The sequence below is a fragment of the Diceros bicornis genome, unplaced genomic scaffold (genome assembly GCF_020826845.1).
Source record: "Diceros bicornis minor isolate mBicDic1 unplaced genomic scaffold, mDicBic1.mat.cur scaffold_73_ctg1, whole genome shotgun sequence".
NCBI lineage: Eukaryota > Metazoa > Chordata > Mammalia > Perissodactyla > Rhinocerotidae > Diceros > Diceros bicornis.
In genome coordinates, this window is record NW_026691615.1 from 2,299,734 (window position 1) to 2,313,856 (window position 14,123).

Here is a 14,123-nt window from a genome sequence, read left to right on the forward strand (position 1 = left end):
CCACACCTCACTCAGCTGGGGCGCATGTTTCTGTTGCATGACTTGAAACAGGTTCAGGGGCAAAGGCCCCTGCGGCCCACCCGGGGACCCCAGGCCTCCTCTCCATGATCCCTCAGGTCCCCCTGGCATCCGGATTCTGGGGCGATACCTTGGTTCATTTTCTTTAACAATTTACCTTCCTGTTGCCATCTTCATGGGCTTAGGAAAATGCAGGCCAAAGGCAAACGGATCCTGCTTCTGTATTTACCTCTAGTTCAGGCCCTGAGTTTATCCACTAAATAAACAAGAGTGACCACTTACAACTAAAGCGACACAAAGACCTGGGGTAATTGGGCCTCTGGACGCAGGAGGCCTGGAGTTCGGTCCTTAGCAGCCAGTGGGTTGTAACCATGCTCAGCTGCAGCTGGAAAGGCCGGGCAGGAAGGTGTGTGTGCCCAGCGCGTCTGGCCCTGGCGATGGCGATGGGCGAGGTCGCCCGGGCTCCCACGCAGGCGCCGGGCGGGGCTGTCGCTGTCCTCGGTGCTGACCGGCTGCCCACGCCCGCAGGAGCAAGCGTCGTGGGTGTGCCAGTGCGAGGAGAGTGTGGTGCAGCGGCTGGAGCAGGACTTCAAGCTGACCCTGCAGCAGCAGAGCTCACTGGACCAGTGGGCCAGCTGGCTCGACAACGTGGTCACCCAGGTCCTCAAGGAGCACGCGGGCAGTCCCCGTTTCCCCAAGGCCGCCCGGCAGTTCCTGCTGAAGTGGTCCTTTTACAGGTAAGGCCCCGCTGGGCTTCCAGAGGACTCCTGGGGGGGCGGGGCTGGGGGCTCCAGAGGTCGTCCAGCCTGCTCAGCAGGCCTGCGGCAGTGGCTGGACCCCCAAACGGGGGTGCAACCTGTGGGCCTCATCCTGACGGGCGGGCTCCCAGGGGGCCCCCTGTGGCCTAAAACGAAGTGGGGGTTTCCAGAGGCAGACATGGTTGTGGCGGGGCCTTCTGGGGAAATGCATTTCTGTTCCCTCGCAAAATCCACAAAGTGACGGTAAAGGAAGTTTCTAGAAGGCATAAAGCCCCAAGGATAAAGAACAGGAGCGCAGATGATGGCAGATGGGAGATGAGAACACGAGTTTGGGAAATGGAGTGAGCTGGTCAGTTAGGACAATGAGCCGGACTGGAAGCAACGACTGGGCCTCAATTCACACATGGCCACGTGCGAGCAGGGGCCAGACAGGCTCCCGGGGGTCTGTCTGTCCCCACAGAGTGGGACCAGGCAAGGGTCAGGTGTATGCAGGTTTATATATCCAAAAGTTCTGTATGTAAATATATTATAATCACTCATAATTATAGCCAGCCCTGGGGGTCTAGTGGTTGAGATTCGGGGCTCTCACCACCACGGCCCAGATGCGGGCACCCGTCTGTGGTTGTCACACTATGGCGGCTGCCGTGTTGCTGTGATGCTGAAAGCTGTGCCACTGGGATTTCAAATGCCGGCAGGGTCACCCCCCATGGACAGAATTTCGCCCTGAAATTCTGTCTGGTGTTTAGGAGCCTGAAGCACGGACTGAGGGGCGGCAGGAGGAGGGAAGGCCACGGGGGGGCAGGAAAGGCCGCCTACCGTGGGGGGGTCTATAAAGATGCTGAGAAGACCCCTTACCAGAGGCTGGGCTCTGAGGCTTGTGTCAGAGACCCTCACACTCAGAGCCCCCTGCTCCCACCTGCCGCCTGTCACCTGTCCCATCCCAGTCCGTGGACACGGGGTGGTCAGGGCGGCGGGCCCCTCGTGGGTAGGTCTCAGGGGGCCCCAGACAAGCTCGGAGCTGAGACAAGCCTGCCTGCCCCGGCTGTGTGCTCCGGGAAGCTTCCCAGCCTCTCTGTGCCGCCCCCAGCTCCATGGTGATCCGCGACCTCACCCTGCGCAGCGCCGCAAGCTTTGGCTCCTTCCACCTCATCCGGCTGCTCTACGACGAGTACATGTTCTACCTGGTGGAGCACCGCGTCGCCGAGGCCACCGGGGAGACGCCCATCGCCGTGATGGGAGAGGTGAGGGCCCGGTGCCGGGCCCCGGGAGGGCATGGGCGGGGCAGGCCTCGGGGACGGGAGCGCGGCATGCTGAGTGTGACACGGGGCCCAAAGAGGGGACATCGCAGGAGGCCAGGGGGAGCGAAGGAGCTTGAGGCCGGAGCCAGACAGACCTGGGTCAGATCCTGACTCCCCAGTCACCTGCTCACTGTGACCCTGGGCAGGATTTCCTGCCTCAATACAAGGCCTCAAACACCCTACTCTGTGGGGGTTTTTATTGCAGTAAAATACACATAACATAAAATTTGCCATTTTTACCATCTTCAAGTGAACAATTCAGTGGCATTTAGTGCATTCACAGAGTTGTGCAACCACCACCTCTATCTGGTTCCAGAACATTCCATCACCCCAAAAAGAAGCCCCAGCCCCATAAGCAGTCACTCCTCACCCCCTCCCCAGCCCCTGACAACCACGAACCCACTTTCTGTCTGTGGATTTGCCTGCTCTGGACATTTCACATCAATGGACTCACACCCTGTGTGGCCCTCTGTGTCTGGTTCTCTCCCTGAGCGTCGTGTGTTCAAGGTCCATCCACGGTGTGGCTGTGTCAGGGCTTCCCTCCTCTTCACAGCTGCATAATATTCCAGCATGTGGATGGGCCACATTGTGTGGATCTGTTCACCTGTTGATGGGCATTTGGGCTGTTTCCACTTGTCGGCCACTGTGAATAGTGCTGCTGTGAACGTTTGTGCACAGGTTTCCGTTTGCACTCCTGTTCTCTGTTCTTTTGGGTGGATCCCAGGAGCAGAATTGTGGGTCATGTGGGGTTGTTTTAAGGAAGAAATGAGGTGACGCCTGTAGAGCGTTTAGTACATAATAAGCCCGTGATTTAAAAAAAAACGGCAGCCGTGCCTCCACTGTCACAATTCAGAGGCCACAGCCCTGTCCCCTCGCCGGCCTGAGCAGTCAGCGCCCCGCACACTCCAGCGGCTCCCAGGCGCGGCCCAGAAAGTACCGGAACCCCTGTCACTTACAAGTGGAAGCCTGTCCTCGTGTGGATGGAGGACGTTGCCCCCATCCCCGGACGCGCTCCGCGGAGCCTGACTCTGGGCTTCTCTCTTTCAGTTCAACGACCTCGCCTCCCTGTCGCTGACGCTGCTCGACAAAGGTGGGTGCGGCCGTGCTTTTCCGGGGGGCCCTCCCAGGGGCTCTTCGCCCCCCTTGGCCTGGCGGAAATCGGGGTGGCCCTGGGGCGGGTTGGGGCTCCAGGAGGTGGCATCCAGACGGGCGGTGACGTCTGGGGGGAGCGGGCCTCCCAGCGACGCCTCTGCAGGACGGGCCCCAGCGGCGCTCAGGGCGGCAGGCCTGCTACCTCCTCCTCGAGTGTGGCGCCTCAGGGTGACGGTTCCTCCTGCCCCTCAGGCGCCTCCACACCAGGCCCCGAGGAGCAGGGCCACAGCCAGGGCCTCCTGCACCCACGTCCGAGGGGGAGCGGGGCAGGCGGTGCAGGCGGGAGGACCAACCACCGAGGGGGACCCTGCCGGGAACCTGAGCCCGGCAGATGGGCGCTGGTCCGGGAGGTCACGGGTAGGAAGGCCCCTGGGCGCCGCAGGGCAGGCGGGGATGACCAGGGAGCCCAGACCAGATGCCTGTCCCTGCCTGCGCGGCTCCCTGAAGATGTGCTTCTCTCTCTCCCTCCTGTGCCTCCCCACCCCCTCGTCCCCACCGCTGACCCCGCAGATGACATCAGCGAAGACCGGGGCAGCGAGGCCGACTCGGACGTCCGCGGCCTCGGGGAGCCACTGGTCAAGCGGGAGCGCAGCGACCCCAACCACTCCCTGCCGGGTGTCTAGCGCCTGGTGCCTCCCGGGCTCCGGACACTGCCTCGAGCTCCGCCGCTGTAGTGCCTCTCCAACCAAGTGACCTTCCCTCGGACGCGCGCACTCCTCCAAGGACACGCTCTTCCTCGAGAAGGAACACGGTTGTTAACCAGGTTGAGGGCCCCCCCCGGGCGCCACCCAGCTGTCTTTCCTTCCTCTGAACGTTCTGGTTCTCCCCTCCACTGGAGGCTGGGTCGAGTCCACGCATCCCGCCGTGAGGGCTGGGCCAGTCGCTGCCTCCGCCTGGGCTTCTCGTCCATTCGGCTGGTTCCAGTCTCCACTGTGATGTTGAAAAAAACTCAGCAGATCCCAGGAAGGAGGGACATCCTGCGGCTGTGGGGCAGTGCCAGGCCGGCTGGCGGCCACGGGGCCCCAGCCTGGTGCCCTGTGCTGGGAAGGGACTGTGTCAGCGCTGTGCCCAAGGTCCCTCGTGGACAGACCACGCACGGCCTCCTGCCCTGCCCAGCCCCTCGGGAGCCCCGTCTCTAGATGCCAAAGGTTTCCAGGAGCAGCTGCCGATCGGCTCAGAGAACAAGTCACAGAAACGAGCCCGCTCATGCCAAGACACGGGGGTGTCTTTAAAAATCAAAACCAGATTTATCAGCAACGGGAAGCATTGGGATTCTGTCCAAGTTCACAGTCAACGTCCAGCCAAACCCCGCTGGGTCTGGAATAAGTTTGTTCCGAGGGGGCCAGGCGGTCAGTGTTTCAGCAGCGCCTTCCTCTGCCCAGTCTGTGCACAAACAGCCGTGCCTGCATCCTGCTCACAGAATCTTCCAGAATATCTGCCTTTGCGTTCGCGATCCTGGGGCCCTGTGCAAGTCCCATCTGGGACTGCTCGAGGTTGAAGCTCTCCTCCGGGGACAAATGAATTGCGAGGCCTCGCGCAGCCTGCATTTGAAACACTCCAGACCTGTGTCCGTCCTGACACGATGCACCAGCTCCGTGCGGGGGTTCTGTCCTCGGACAACCACAAGAGGAAGGACAGACCTCTGGTCTAGGAAGCACCGCCTTCTGAAATGCAATAGTTTCTCTTTTTGGAAATATGTTCATACCCATAGTTTTGTGCTGTTCTTAGAAGGTTTGTTATGAATGTGTATATTGCAGTATATTCGGTCCCCAATATTTTTTTCTCGTTCACGCCGAAGGTACTAATGCAAACTCACGTGGCCTTGATAAAGCTCCCTTCCCACGCCAGGTCTGCGGGCAGGGGCCGAGGGGAAGGACCAGAAAGACGCGTGCCTGATTCAGAAACCAAAAGTCCACGAGGGGCACCCTAGTTGAAGACTCAGATGGAACCGGACAGAAAGAATGTCTTTAAAGACTTGTCTCCTCCTGGGGGACAATTCTTGGATTGTAACGGCCTGCCTTTGCTTCCACGTGTGGGTTTCTGCCTTACGCTCCGTCCTTGGAGGATTCCACAAGGAGGAACACCAATGACAGTCAAGACACCAGCCTTCCGAGCCCCTTCTCGTTTGTCGTTGCAATAAACACGTTGAATGTACCCATTTTGGGGTCCCCATCCACACTCCAGCCCCTGCCCCCGACAGTGGCCTGGGGGATGCGCCCTCCCTCCCGGCCTCCCCTTGTCCCGGGGCAGCCAGCCTGGCCCAGAGGGGAAGCCCAGGCACGGCCTCCAGCTCTTCCCCCCTCCACTCTCTGTGGAATGTTCCAGAAGGAGCATTAGCAAGGCCAGCCCGGGGGTCAAGATGGTGAGAAACCCCTTCAGATACGGCAGAATAAATCCACGCTCCAGCCGCTGATGGAGCCCACCGGTGGTTCTCAGGGTTTATTCAGTAGAGCAGTGGGGGCCAAAGTACAGAATCCGCTGAGAATCAGCGCATGAACTTGGTCCAAAATCGCCAATTCCTGGGCCCAGCCGCAGAGAGCCTGGCTCGTGGGTTTGGGGTGGGGGCTGAGAATCTGTACCGTTGTGACCATCCCCTCTCTGGGGACCCACACAGGCGATTGTGGGTCGCTGAAGAAACCCTGCAGGAGAGCGACAGGCTCAGCAACTGGGAAGGGCCCACAGGCGGGAGAATGTTCTGGAAACGTGGACGCAGCTCCCGGTCAGCCATCCCTAAAAGCTGCCTCTCAGTGCCCACCCAGTGCCCCCCGTGCCCCCAGAGGTGCTCGGCCTCAGCCCCAGCCCCTCTGTCCCAGGAGGAGGCCCTGGGCCCCAGGCGACACAGGAACCGTCCGTCACTTCCCTGGGCTGGAACTCTGGGGCCTGCGTCTGGCCTGGTGCTTTGCTCTTGAAATCTTGAAATTCTTAATTTTTCAACCGAGGGCCCGAGCTTTCATTTTTCACTGGGCCCCACACATTTTGGGGCTGATCCCGGGGAGCTCCCGGGACCTGACCACACAGCCTCCCCTTCAGCCGGGCGGCCAGGCCCTGACTCTGTGCTGACTCCCAGCCAGGCTCTGACATCCCAGCGGGACCCAGACTGGCCCCCGCGTCTCGTGGGTCATGATTTCAGGCCCCTCCAGCCTGAGACCCCGAAGCCCTCCCCCTCGGAGAGCCAGGCCGGGTGCCAGGGCGACAGAGTCTCCGCGCCCTGCCCTTGGGGCCTGAGTGGCTGGTGGGGCCCGTGAGCACGGGTGATGCCCACATGATTACTGCCCCAGGACCCAGAGAGGAGATGAGGAGGGGAGCCCGCTGAAGGCCCAGAGGCCGTCAAGTCCCTCGAAGGGCCCACTGGGTAGTGCCCTGGGGCGCAGGCGCTGTACAACAAGGGGAACCCAATCCTACCAAGAGCCTCTGGGAGGTTCTCACTAATTATAGTGGCTCCACCCTAGACCTTTCTGTCCAATCTCCTCCTCTTCTTGACAATCTTCCAAGTGTTACCCCCATTGTACACATGGAAAAATGGAAGCTGCTGGCTGGAATGCAGGCATGAAGGCTGGAGTGCCAGCAGCCATCTTGGGCCTCGAGGTAGATGTCATATAATAGGGATGGCAAAGCAATGACACAGAAGGAGCCTGGGTGATCATGACAGCTCTAATGGCCCCCAGTCAGAGTTCAGTAAGCCACAGTTGCAGGGGATACGGAGGGACCCCTAGATGTTCCTGCCTCCAAGATGTGAGGTACACACACACACACACACATACACCCCTGCAGGAGTGCCGAGAAGGGAGAGATTCTCCCCGGCTGGGAGTGTCACTCCCCCGGTTTTTCTGCCACCTCTGAGGCTGCTGCCCCTCTGCGCCAGGGTCCTGCCCCTTCCACACCCTCCGTGACCTCGTCCATTCCCACGACAGAAATGCCCCTCCACCTGCCCCATGGCTGCCCACCCACCACTGCTCAGAGGTTCGCAGGGGCCTCGCCCTCTGCAGAGCAAGTCTGGAGCTCAGCATCTGGCCGTTCAGACCTCCTCCCCGTGTCTCCATTACAGCGTCAGTCCCACAGTCCATCCAACTGCCCAAGCCAGGAACCCAGGGCCAGCCACTCCTCCTACCTCCTCAAAATGCACAAACCCGTACCCACTTGATGTTCCCATTTCTTGCACCTGGAACTCACCCCACTGTCTCATTTTAGGCTCTTTCCGCTTCACTGTTCTTCCCAACTAACCCCCAGGGCTTCACACACACATCCCTTCCTCTTTAGCACGCATCTTAATCGACACCTCCTCCAGGAAGCCTTCCTGGAAGTTCCCCACCTGAATTAGGATCCCTTCTACCGCATCCTCCCTGTACCATACTTCATGGTAATCGCTTGCCATCGGCTCTGTGGGCGAGCAGCTCTCGTCTGCCTCGCTCGACATTGTATTTCCCAGATCCAGCACCGTGGGGGCTCAGCAGTGGGTGAGCGAGTGAGGAGGCTCCTGGGCGAAGGTAGGGGAAAGGAGGAGAGGAGACGTGGAGGAATGACCAGGAACAGCCAAAGTAAAGAAGATCAAGTTCATTCAGGAGGCCACCGGCAGAATTTTTGATACAATCAAAGCCGAGCGTCAGACTTATCTTGGGTGGGTGGGATCACCTGAAGAACCCGGAAGCAAGGGGGTCAGTTAGGTCTTCGTTAAGATCACACAAGTCGGGGGGAGAGTGGTCGAGCAGGCCGAGTGGGTGATGAGACAAAGTTGGTGGGTTATGACCAGTTTCGTTGTCTTTGTTTTTGTTTTTGTTTTTTTGCTGAGGAAGATTGGCCCTGAGCTAACATCTGTGGCCATTTTCCTCTATTTTGTATGTGGGACGCCGCCACAGCATGGCTGTCGACAAGTGGTGTAGGTCCGCGCCTGGGATCTGAACCAGCGAACCCGGGCCACCGAAGCGGAGCACACCGAACTTAACCACTATACCACAGGGACGGCCCCTGGTTTTCTTTTCAATGGACCAGGATAGAAGGAGAAAACATCAGGAGTGTTCACGTAATAAAGATAAACGTGGCTTTGTAAAATCCTTACTTTAGTACATCTGGTATGTGTGTATACACACACACATGGCATCGGGCTGCAAGGTAAAATGTATGGCTTGAAAGCCACAATACTAGAGAGCAGTTCTCAAGCCATTCTGAGGTCGGGGTCCCTTCTAGAATGTTCTGGGGTGGATGTCTGTGGGGTTTCGCTATCCAGCATTCATTCCACTTTCTTTCGGAATAACGCCCTGATTCCCCTTCTAGGAACCACCTTTCCCCTGTGGTTGTAAAGACCATCTCTACGTGGGCGCCCTCACATCCTGAGGGGGCTGCTCCAGGGGGGATGGAGGGAAGGGCCTGGCGTGTGTGGGCAGCAGCGAGGAAGCCCCCGGGCGGGAGGTGGGGCTGGAGGGAGAAGTGGGGGAGACACGGGGGGCTCCCCACATCCTGGCGAGGACTCGGGGCTTCACTCCAGGGGTGACGGCCCATGAGTGGGAGGCCCATGACCTCAAGATGGACAGAGAACCCCCCCCATCAGCCCTCACGCACCACGGATGGAGGCGCGAGCTGGCCGGAGCGGGGACATGATCGACGCCCGCCACGCTGGACACCGGCTCCCGGAATCCGGGGGGCGCGCTGCGCGTGGGACCGACGGCAAGAGAAGCGCGGGCGTCCTCGGGGAGCCCCCGCGGCGACCCCACTGGACGGTCCCCTCCCGGGTCCCCCTGCAGCGGCCCAGGCCCTTCCCTGTCTCTTCATCTTATGAGCATCCTCGTGACTCTCCAGCACATTCCCCCTTCGCTCCCATCGGCCGGAGCTGGGTTTTGGGGTTTGCAACCAGCCTCCACATCGAGACGCCCTCGGTCCCCGGGAAGCTTGCAGGCAGGGTCGGGGGTTCTCAGACCCACCCTGAGGCCCACCCTGGATGCAGAGCCCCCGGGTTAGAGGCGCTGGAACACCATCCTCAGAGCATGCGGCGCGTCCACGACCTGCTCCCCCTGGGCTGGGGGGCCGGCGCCCACCCGCCCCGGTCCCCGGAGCCGCCGGACCTCAGCCCACGCCGAGCCTTCCAGACGCGCACCTGCAGCTCCTTGGAAGGAACCGACCCGCTTTCCTTGCTGGAGCCCAGTTTTGAATTCCTCCGTCCTCTGCCGCCCCCCAGTGGTCACCGTGGGACACAGCCTCTTCCTGCTCCCCTGGGGACACTGCGAGCTCGATCATGCCCAGACCCGAGGCTGTCGCGTTGACTGAATTGCAACAATGCCTGGACAGACACAAGGGACAGAGCGAATGAGCTGCCTCCCTCTTCTCCCCCTCTGCCTCTCCTTCTCGTCCTCAAAGATTCCCTACTTATTTATCTCCCCACGAGATATTCAATAATTACACAAGGAAAAGTAGTAATCTGGCCCACACCAGGTCAACCAAGAGACCCCAGTCACCGCCCGGGTGAAATGGACATCACGGGCCTCCTGACCGGGCGCCTGGAGCGGACACAAGGTCGCTCCCACCTCATTCCTGCCCCAAATACACAACCTCAATTTAATGACGAGGAAGGGTCAAACAGACCCCAAATTCAGGGGCGTTCTGCAAAATAACAGGGCAGTACCCGCTTCCAGTGTCAGGGTTCAGAAAAAGTCAGCCTGGAAACTGATCCCGACTAAGGAGACTGAGGAGAAGGGCCAGCTAAGAGCAACGTGGGATCCTGGACTGTATCCTAGAAGAGGAAAAGAACATTAGCAATGAACAGATGACATTTGAATAAGGTTTGTATATTAGCGAGTGGGCTGGCATGGGGGGGGGGGGAGAATTTCCTGGTTTCGATCATGGTACTGTGGTTACATAACATGTTAATATCTGAGGAAGCTGGGTGAAGGCTTTATGGAATTCTTTGTACGATGTTTGCAACTTCTTTGTAAGTCGGAATTGATTTTAAATTGAAAAGTTAAAATTTTTAAAAATCACTAAGAAAATAGAATAAGGATTTCCTCCCAGTTCCATACCACACGTAGCGGCTGCAGAATATGGGAGTGAGGGCAGCCGATGTCCCAGCTCGGGTCAGGGGTCCCATCTCAGCAGCATCGGCCACTCTGGACACCCTGCTGTCGGGAACTTGAACCCGGGGAACGAGGGAGGGCGGGGAACGGTGCGGAGCAGAGGAGGCGACCCAGGAGGACTTCCCTCCGCCCCCACCTGACTCTGAGCTCCGTGAGGGCAGGACCTGGAGCTGACGAATCTCGGGGGCCTCGACCTGAGCGTGGGGCTGGGCACAGAGCAGACACTTCACAGGCCGGCTCTCGGCCCTCCATGGGAAGACGAGACCGAATTACAGCTGTGAAGGCCCTTTTCCTGGAGCCCAACCACAGAAGCCACTTCTAACGTGGCTGTGGACAAGGGAAGTCAAGTTCTCAGAGCTCAGCCCCGGCAAAGGGGGTCCTCTGATGCGACTCCTGATGAGCCGAGGAGCAGGAGGGAGCAGAGGCCGATCAGCTGGGTAGGCTAAACCACTGATCTCCCACTTCTAACCCTTGTGTTAGGAAAACCCCAAACTCCTCGCCGTGGCCGACAACACTCTGCACGCCTCTCCCTGACCTCATCTCCTCACTCTGCCCTGGCCCCACTGAGCTACCCACGGCTCCTCCAGCTCACTAAGCGTTCCTGCCTCAGGGCCTTTGCACTCACGTTCTGTCTACAATGCTTCTCCCACAGAACTTCTAATAAAATGTTGCCCCCTTAGAGGGGATTTCCCTGAGGAGCCAATCAAAAGTATCCCCTTTCTGTCACTCAGTGACAATATGTGTTTGATTTTCTTTGTAGTACTAGTCATTATCTTGAATTATTTTGCTAACCAATCTATTGTCAGTTACCCACGAAAGAAGAGGAACTCCATGAGGGTAGAATGTCTTGTTCATCTCGGGCTCCAACATGTAGAACACTGCCAGGTGCACAGTAGGTGGGTAGATGTGTGTGTGTCTGTGTAACTGACACGAACAGAGCCCAGTGCACCGTACGTGAGGTGGATGTGTATGGTTGGGTAACAAACATCTCCCAAAGTGAGGGGCTTAGAATAGCACGCGTCATTCAAGTCATCTGTCATCCCTTCTGTGAAATGGGTGCGAACCAGGAAGGGTGACGCTGGGCCATCCTCTCTCAAGGCTTCGCCCTCTGCTCCCACCTCCTCACAGCATGGCCGCCTCGGGACGGTTGAACAGTTCCATGATGGCTGAAGGCTTTCAGAGCAACTGTTCCAGCAGCCGACAGACGCTGCATATCCGCCCCTCTTCTGACCTAGCCTTCTAAGTCACAGAGCGTCATTTCCACTGTATTTTGTGCATGGACCAGAAACGAGTCCACCCCCATTCAAAGGAAGGGAACAGAGACCTCACCTCCTGAGGGCAAGAGGGTCAAAGCATTTGGGGCCATCTTTTAAAATCACCACAGCTAGCGATCGACAAGTATTTGTTTAACAACTAAATAGTGACTAAGCTACTTGGTTAGAGGAGACCGGATAACGAGAGCAAAGGAAGGCCGAAGGGGCCCGACGTTGGCCGCCACTGGCGCTGTCACGGGAATTGTGAAACCAGTGGAAATTCAGTTGGCTCGTCAGGCTGATAGGTTTAGCATCTCTCAGTGGCCCTTGAAAAACCACAGCTGAATTAAATTTAGCAAGTGATGACATGTTCCTGGGAGTTTCCCAAAGCGTGGGAAGAATGTGGCGGATGAAACGACTTTCGGAGACATGGCATTGAATGACACTGAATCGCGTGGATTGTAGTGAACCCGTCTTCAATACTCTTTCTCATCATGTCAAGGAAAACGTTTCAGCTGAGTGATAACAGGCCTCTCGTATGTTCTAATACTTTGCTGATCTCTCTTTACATCAAAGAAAAAGCTGGCTTGGGACTCAGCACCTTGGCAGCCAACAGTACGGACCCAGAATTTAAAAACATTGTCTTCATGTTTATTTTTACAATTATCTCCTATTCCTGGCTTAGTAGTTTTCTATGTTAAATGGTGATACATAGTATCTATTTAATGTAAACTTTAACAAAAAGGCGTATAAAGAAAAGTATTACATTCTTTAAAGGTCAAAGTGTTCAGAGAGGTGGCAAAGGCCAGGAAGACCTACCCAGGAGCGATTATATACAATGAAATACAATGCAACCAACAAGCTAGAAATAAGACAACCTAAGAGGACACACTGTGGGTGACCAGATGGACTTGATGACCCCCCGGGGTCTTTTCCATACAGATATTCTGGCAATTTCTGGAGAATTCCTAACTCGAGATCTGTGGCCCGTGCCTGTAGCCTGGTGGCAAAATCTAGGATAGCAGAATCAAGGTGTCTATTAAATAAGGTTCGGGAAATTTTTTAGAGTATTAACTATACCCCATGCCATGGTGGAAGTATCCACACCAACGTTGTTAAACATTTACCACGCCCCTCAGTTATACAGATACATGTAAGACAATCACATAAATACACATGTCCTAGATTAGGGGTTGGCAAACTTCTATAAAGACCCAAATAGAAAATATTTCAAGTGTTGTTGGCCAGATCATCTCTGCTAAGAGGACTCAGCTCTGTTCTCACACACTGAAAGCAGCCACAAACAATATGCAAATGAGTAAGTGTGGCTGTTTTCAAATAAAACTTTATTGATGGACACTGAAATGTAAACTTCATACAGTTTTCACGGCATGAGCTATGCGTCGTCTTTTTTTTTCCAACCAACTAAAAATGGGAATTCTTAGCTCACAAGCCAGACGTGGTCCACAGGCTATAGGTCCTCGTGTCTAGACCATACTGCAGGAGTGGAGCTGGGGCTCAAATCTAGATAAGACAGGGACAGAGAGTCCCAAGCAGAAGGATCAGCAAGTGCAAAGATCCTGGGGCTGGAAAGACCCAGAAAGACCCATGTGGCTGAACTGCAATGAGCAAGGGGGCACGGGAGCAAAGCATCAGAGGCTTTGCAAGCCTGAATAGGAGGTTCAGAATTTATTCCAAGTTCAGCAGAAAGTCCTTTGCAAGCATTGAGGAAAGAAGGGCCCTTGATCTAATTTGTATTTTTAAAAGATTCCTCTGTGTGCTGTTGTGTGTGGAACAGAGCCTAGAGCTCCATGAGAAGGAGAGCAGAGAGAGAGGAGCGCGTCCAGTCTTCCAAGAGGGAGATGAGGATGCTCTGGCCTAGGGTGGTGACAGCCGAGCTGGTGAGAAGGGGCGGACCTGGGCTATGTTTTGGAGACGAGGCAGAGCCCACAGGGTGTTTCCAGAGATTCGGAGCAGGTAAGTTGAGGAGTCCAGGGTGCCCAACAGTCTCACATCAGCCTTGTGGGGGTGATCGGCCCATTTTACAGATGAAACTTGAGGCCTACTCGGTTCCAGGTGCTATTCGTTTCCAGGCGTCGGGGTCTGGCCTCCTGGAGCTCCTGTTCCGGTGGCTCAGGGAGGTCAAGTCCCTGGTGCTGGGGATCCCCTCCCCCACTAAACCCCCCCTTTGGCCAGTGATCTTCAATTTCTGACCTCTGCTTCTCCCCCAACCCCCCACCTCCTCCATGTGGCCTCAGGAAAGCGTTTGCCCGACGTGCTGGCCGCTCAAAAGGGGAAACTGAGGCCTGAGACGGCAGGGTGCCCTGCAACCCCCGCGGGCCTCCTCATCAGCCTCGGGCCTGCGCATGTGGAAAGCACCCCGCAGACCCAGGGATTTACCTAGAGGAAGGCTTCGATCGACGGCTCATTCTCCCAGCGCGGGGGACCCCCGGGGAACCAGCGGAAAGCACGGGCGTCAAGCCCCAGCTCTTGCAACGCGCGAGGCGCACTGCGCACGCGCACTGCCCTGCCCACGCCCCCTCGGTCGGCGGGAAAAGGAGGCGGGGGCGGTTAGTGCGCAGGCGC

At 57.2% G+C, this 14,123-nt stretch overlaps 1 protein-coding gene and 1 long non-coding RNA gene across 4 annotated transcripts in view; one reads left to right on the top strand and one right to left on the bottom strand.

Annotated features, from left to right (window-relative positions):
* RFX2 (regulatory factor X2) overlaps positions 1 to 6,014 on the top strand; it is a 96,083-nt gene extending 90,069 nt beyond the window's left edge. For 2 of the 3 annotated variants that reach the window (XM_058538040.1, XM_058538041.1), the window contains 4 exons: positions 547 to 755; positions 1,864 to 2,017; positions 3,122 to 3,164; positions 3,737 to 6,014. In XM_058538040.1, coding sequence (XP_058394023.1) covers positions 547 to 755; positions 1,864 to 2,017; positions 3,122 to 3,164; positions 3,737 to 3,849 — 519 coding nt within the window. In that variant the 3' untranslated portion in view covers positions 3,850 to 6,014. The remainder of the gene's footprint in view (positions 1 to 546; positions 756 to 1,863; positions 2,018 to 3,121; positions 3,165 to 3,736) is intronic. The other variant, XM_058538042.1, reaches the window with a different exon arrangement.
* A 6,850-nt stretch (positions 6,015 to 12,864) lies between these two features.
* LOC131403594 (uncharacterized) lies at positions 12,865 to 14,035 on the bottom strand. The gene is made up of 2 exons (XR_009219414.1): positions 13,938 to 14,035; positions 12,865 to 13,657 (listed from the first exon to the last, which is right to left on the bottom strand). It is a non-coding gene; the product is annotated as an uncharacterized LOC131403594 (long non-coding RNA).
* Positions 14,036 to 14,123: the final 88 nt, after the last annotated feature.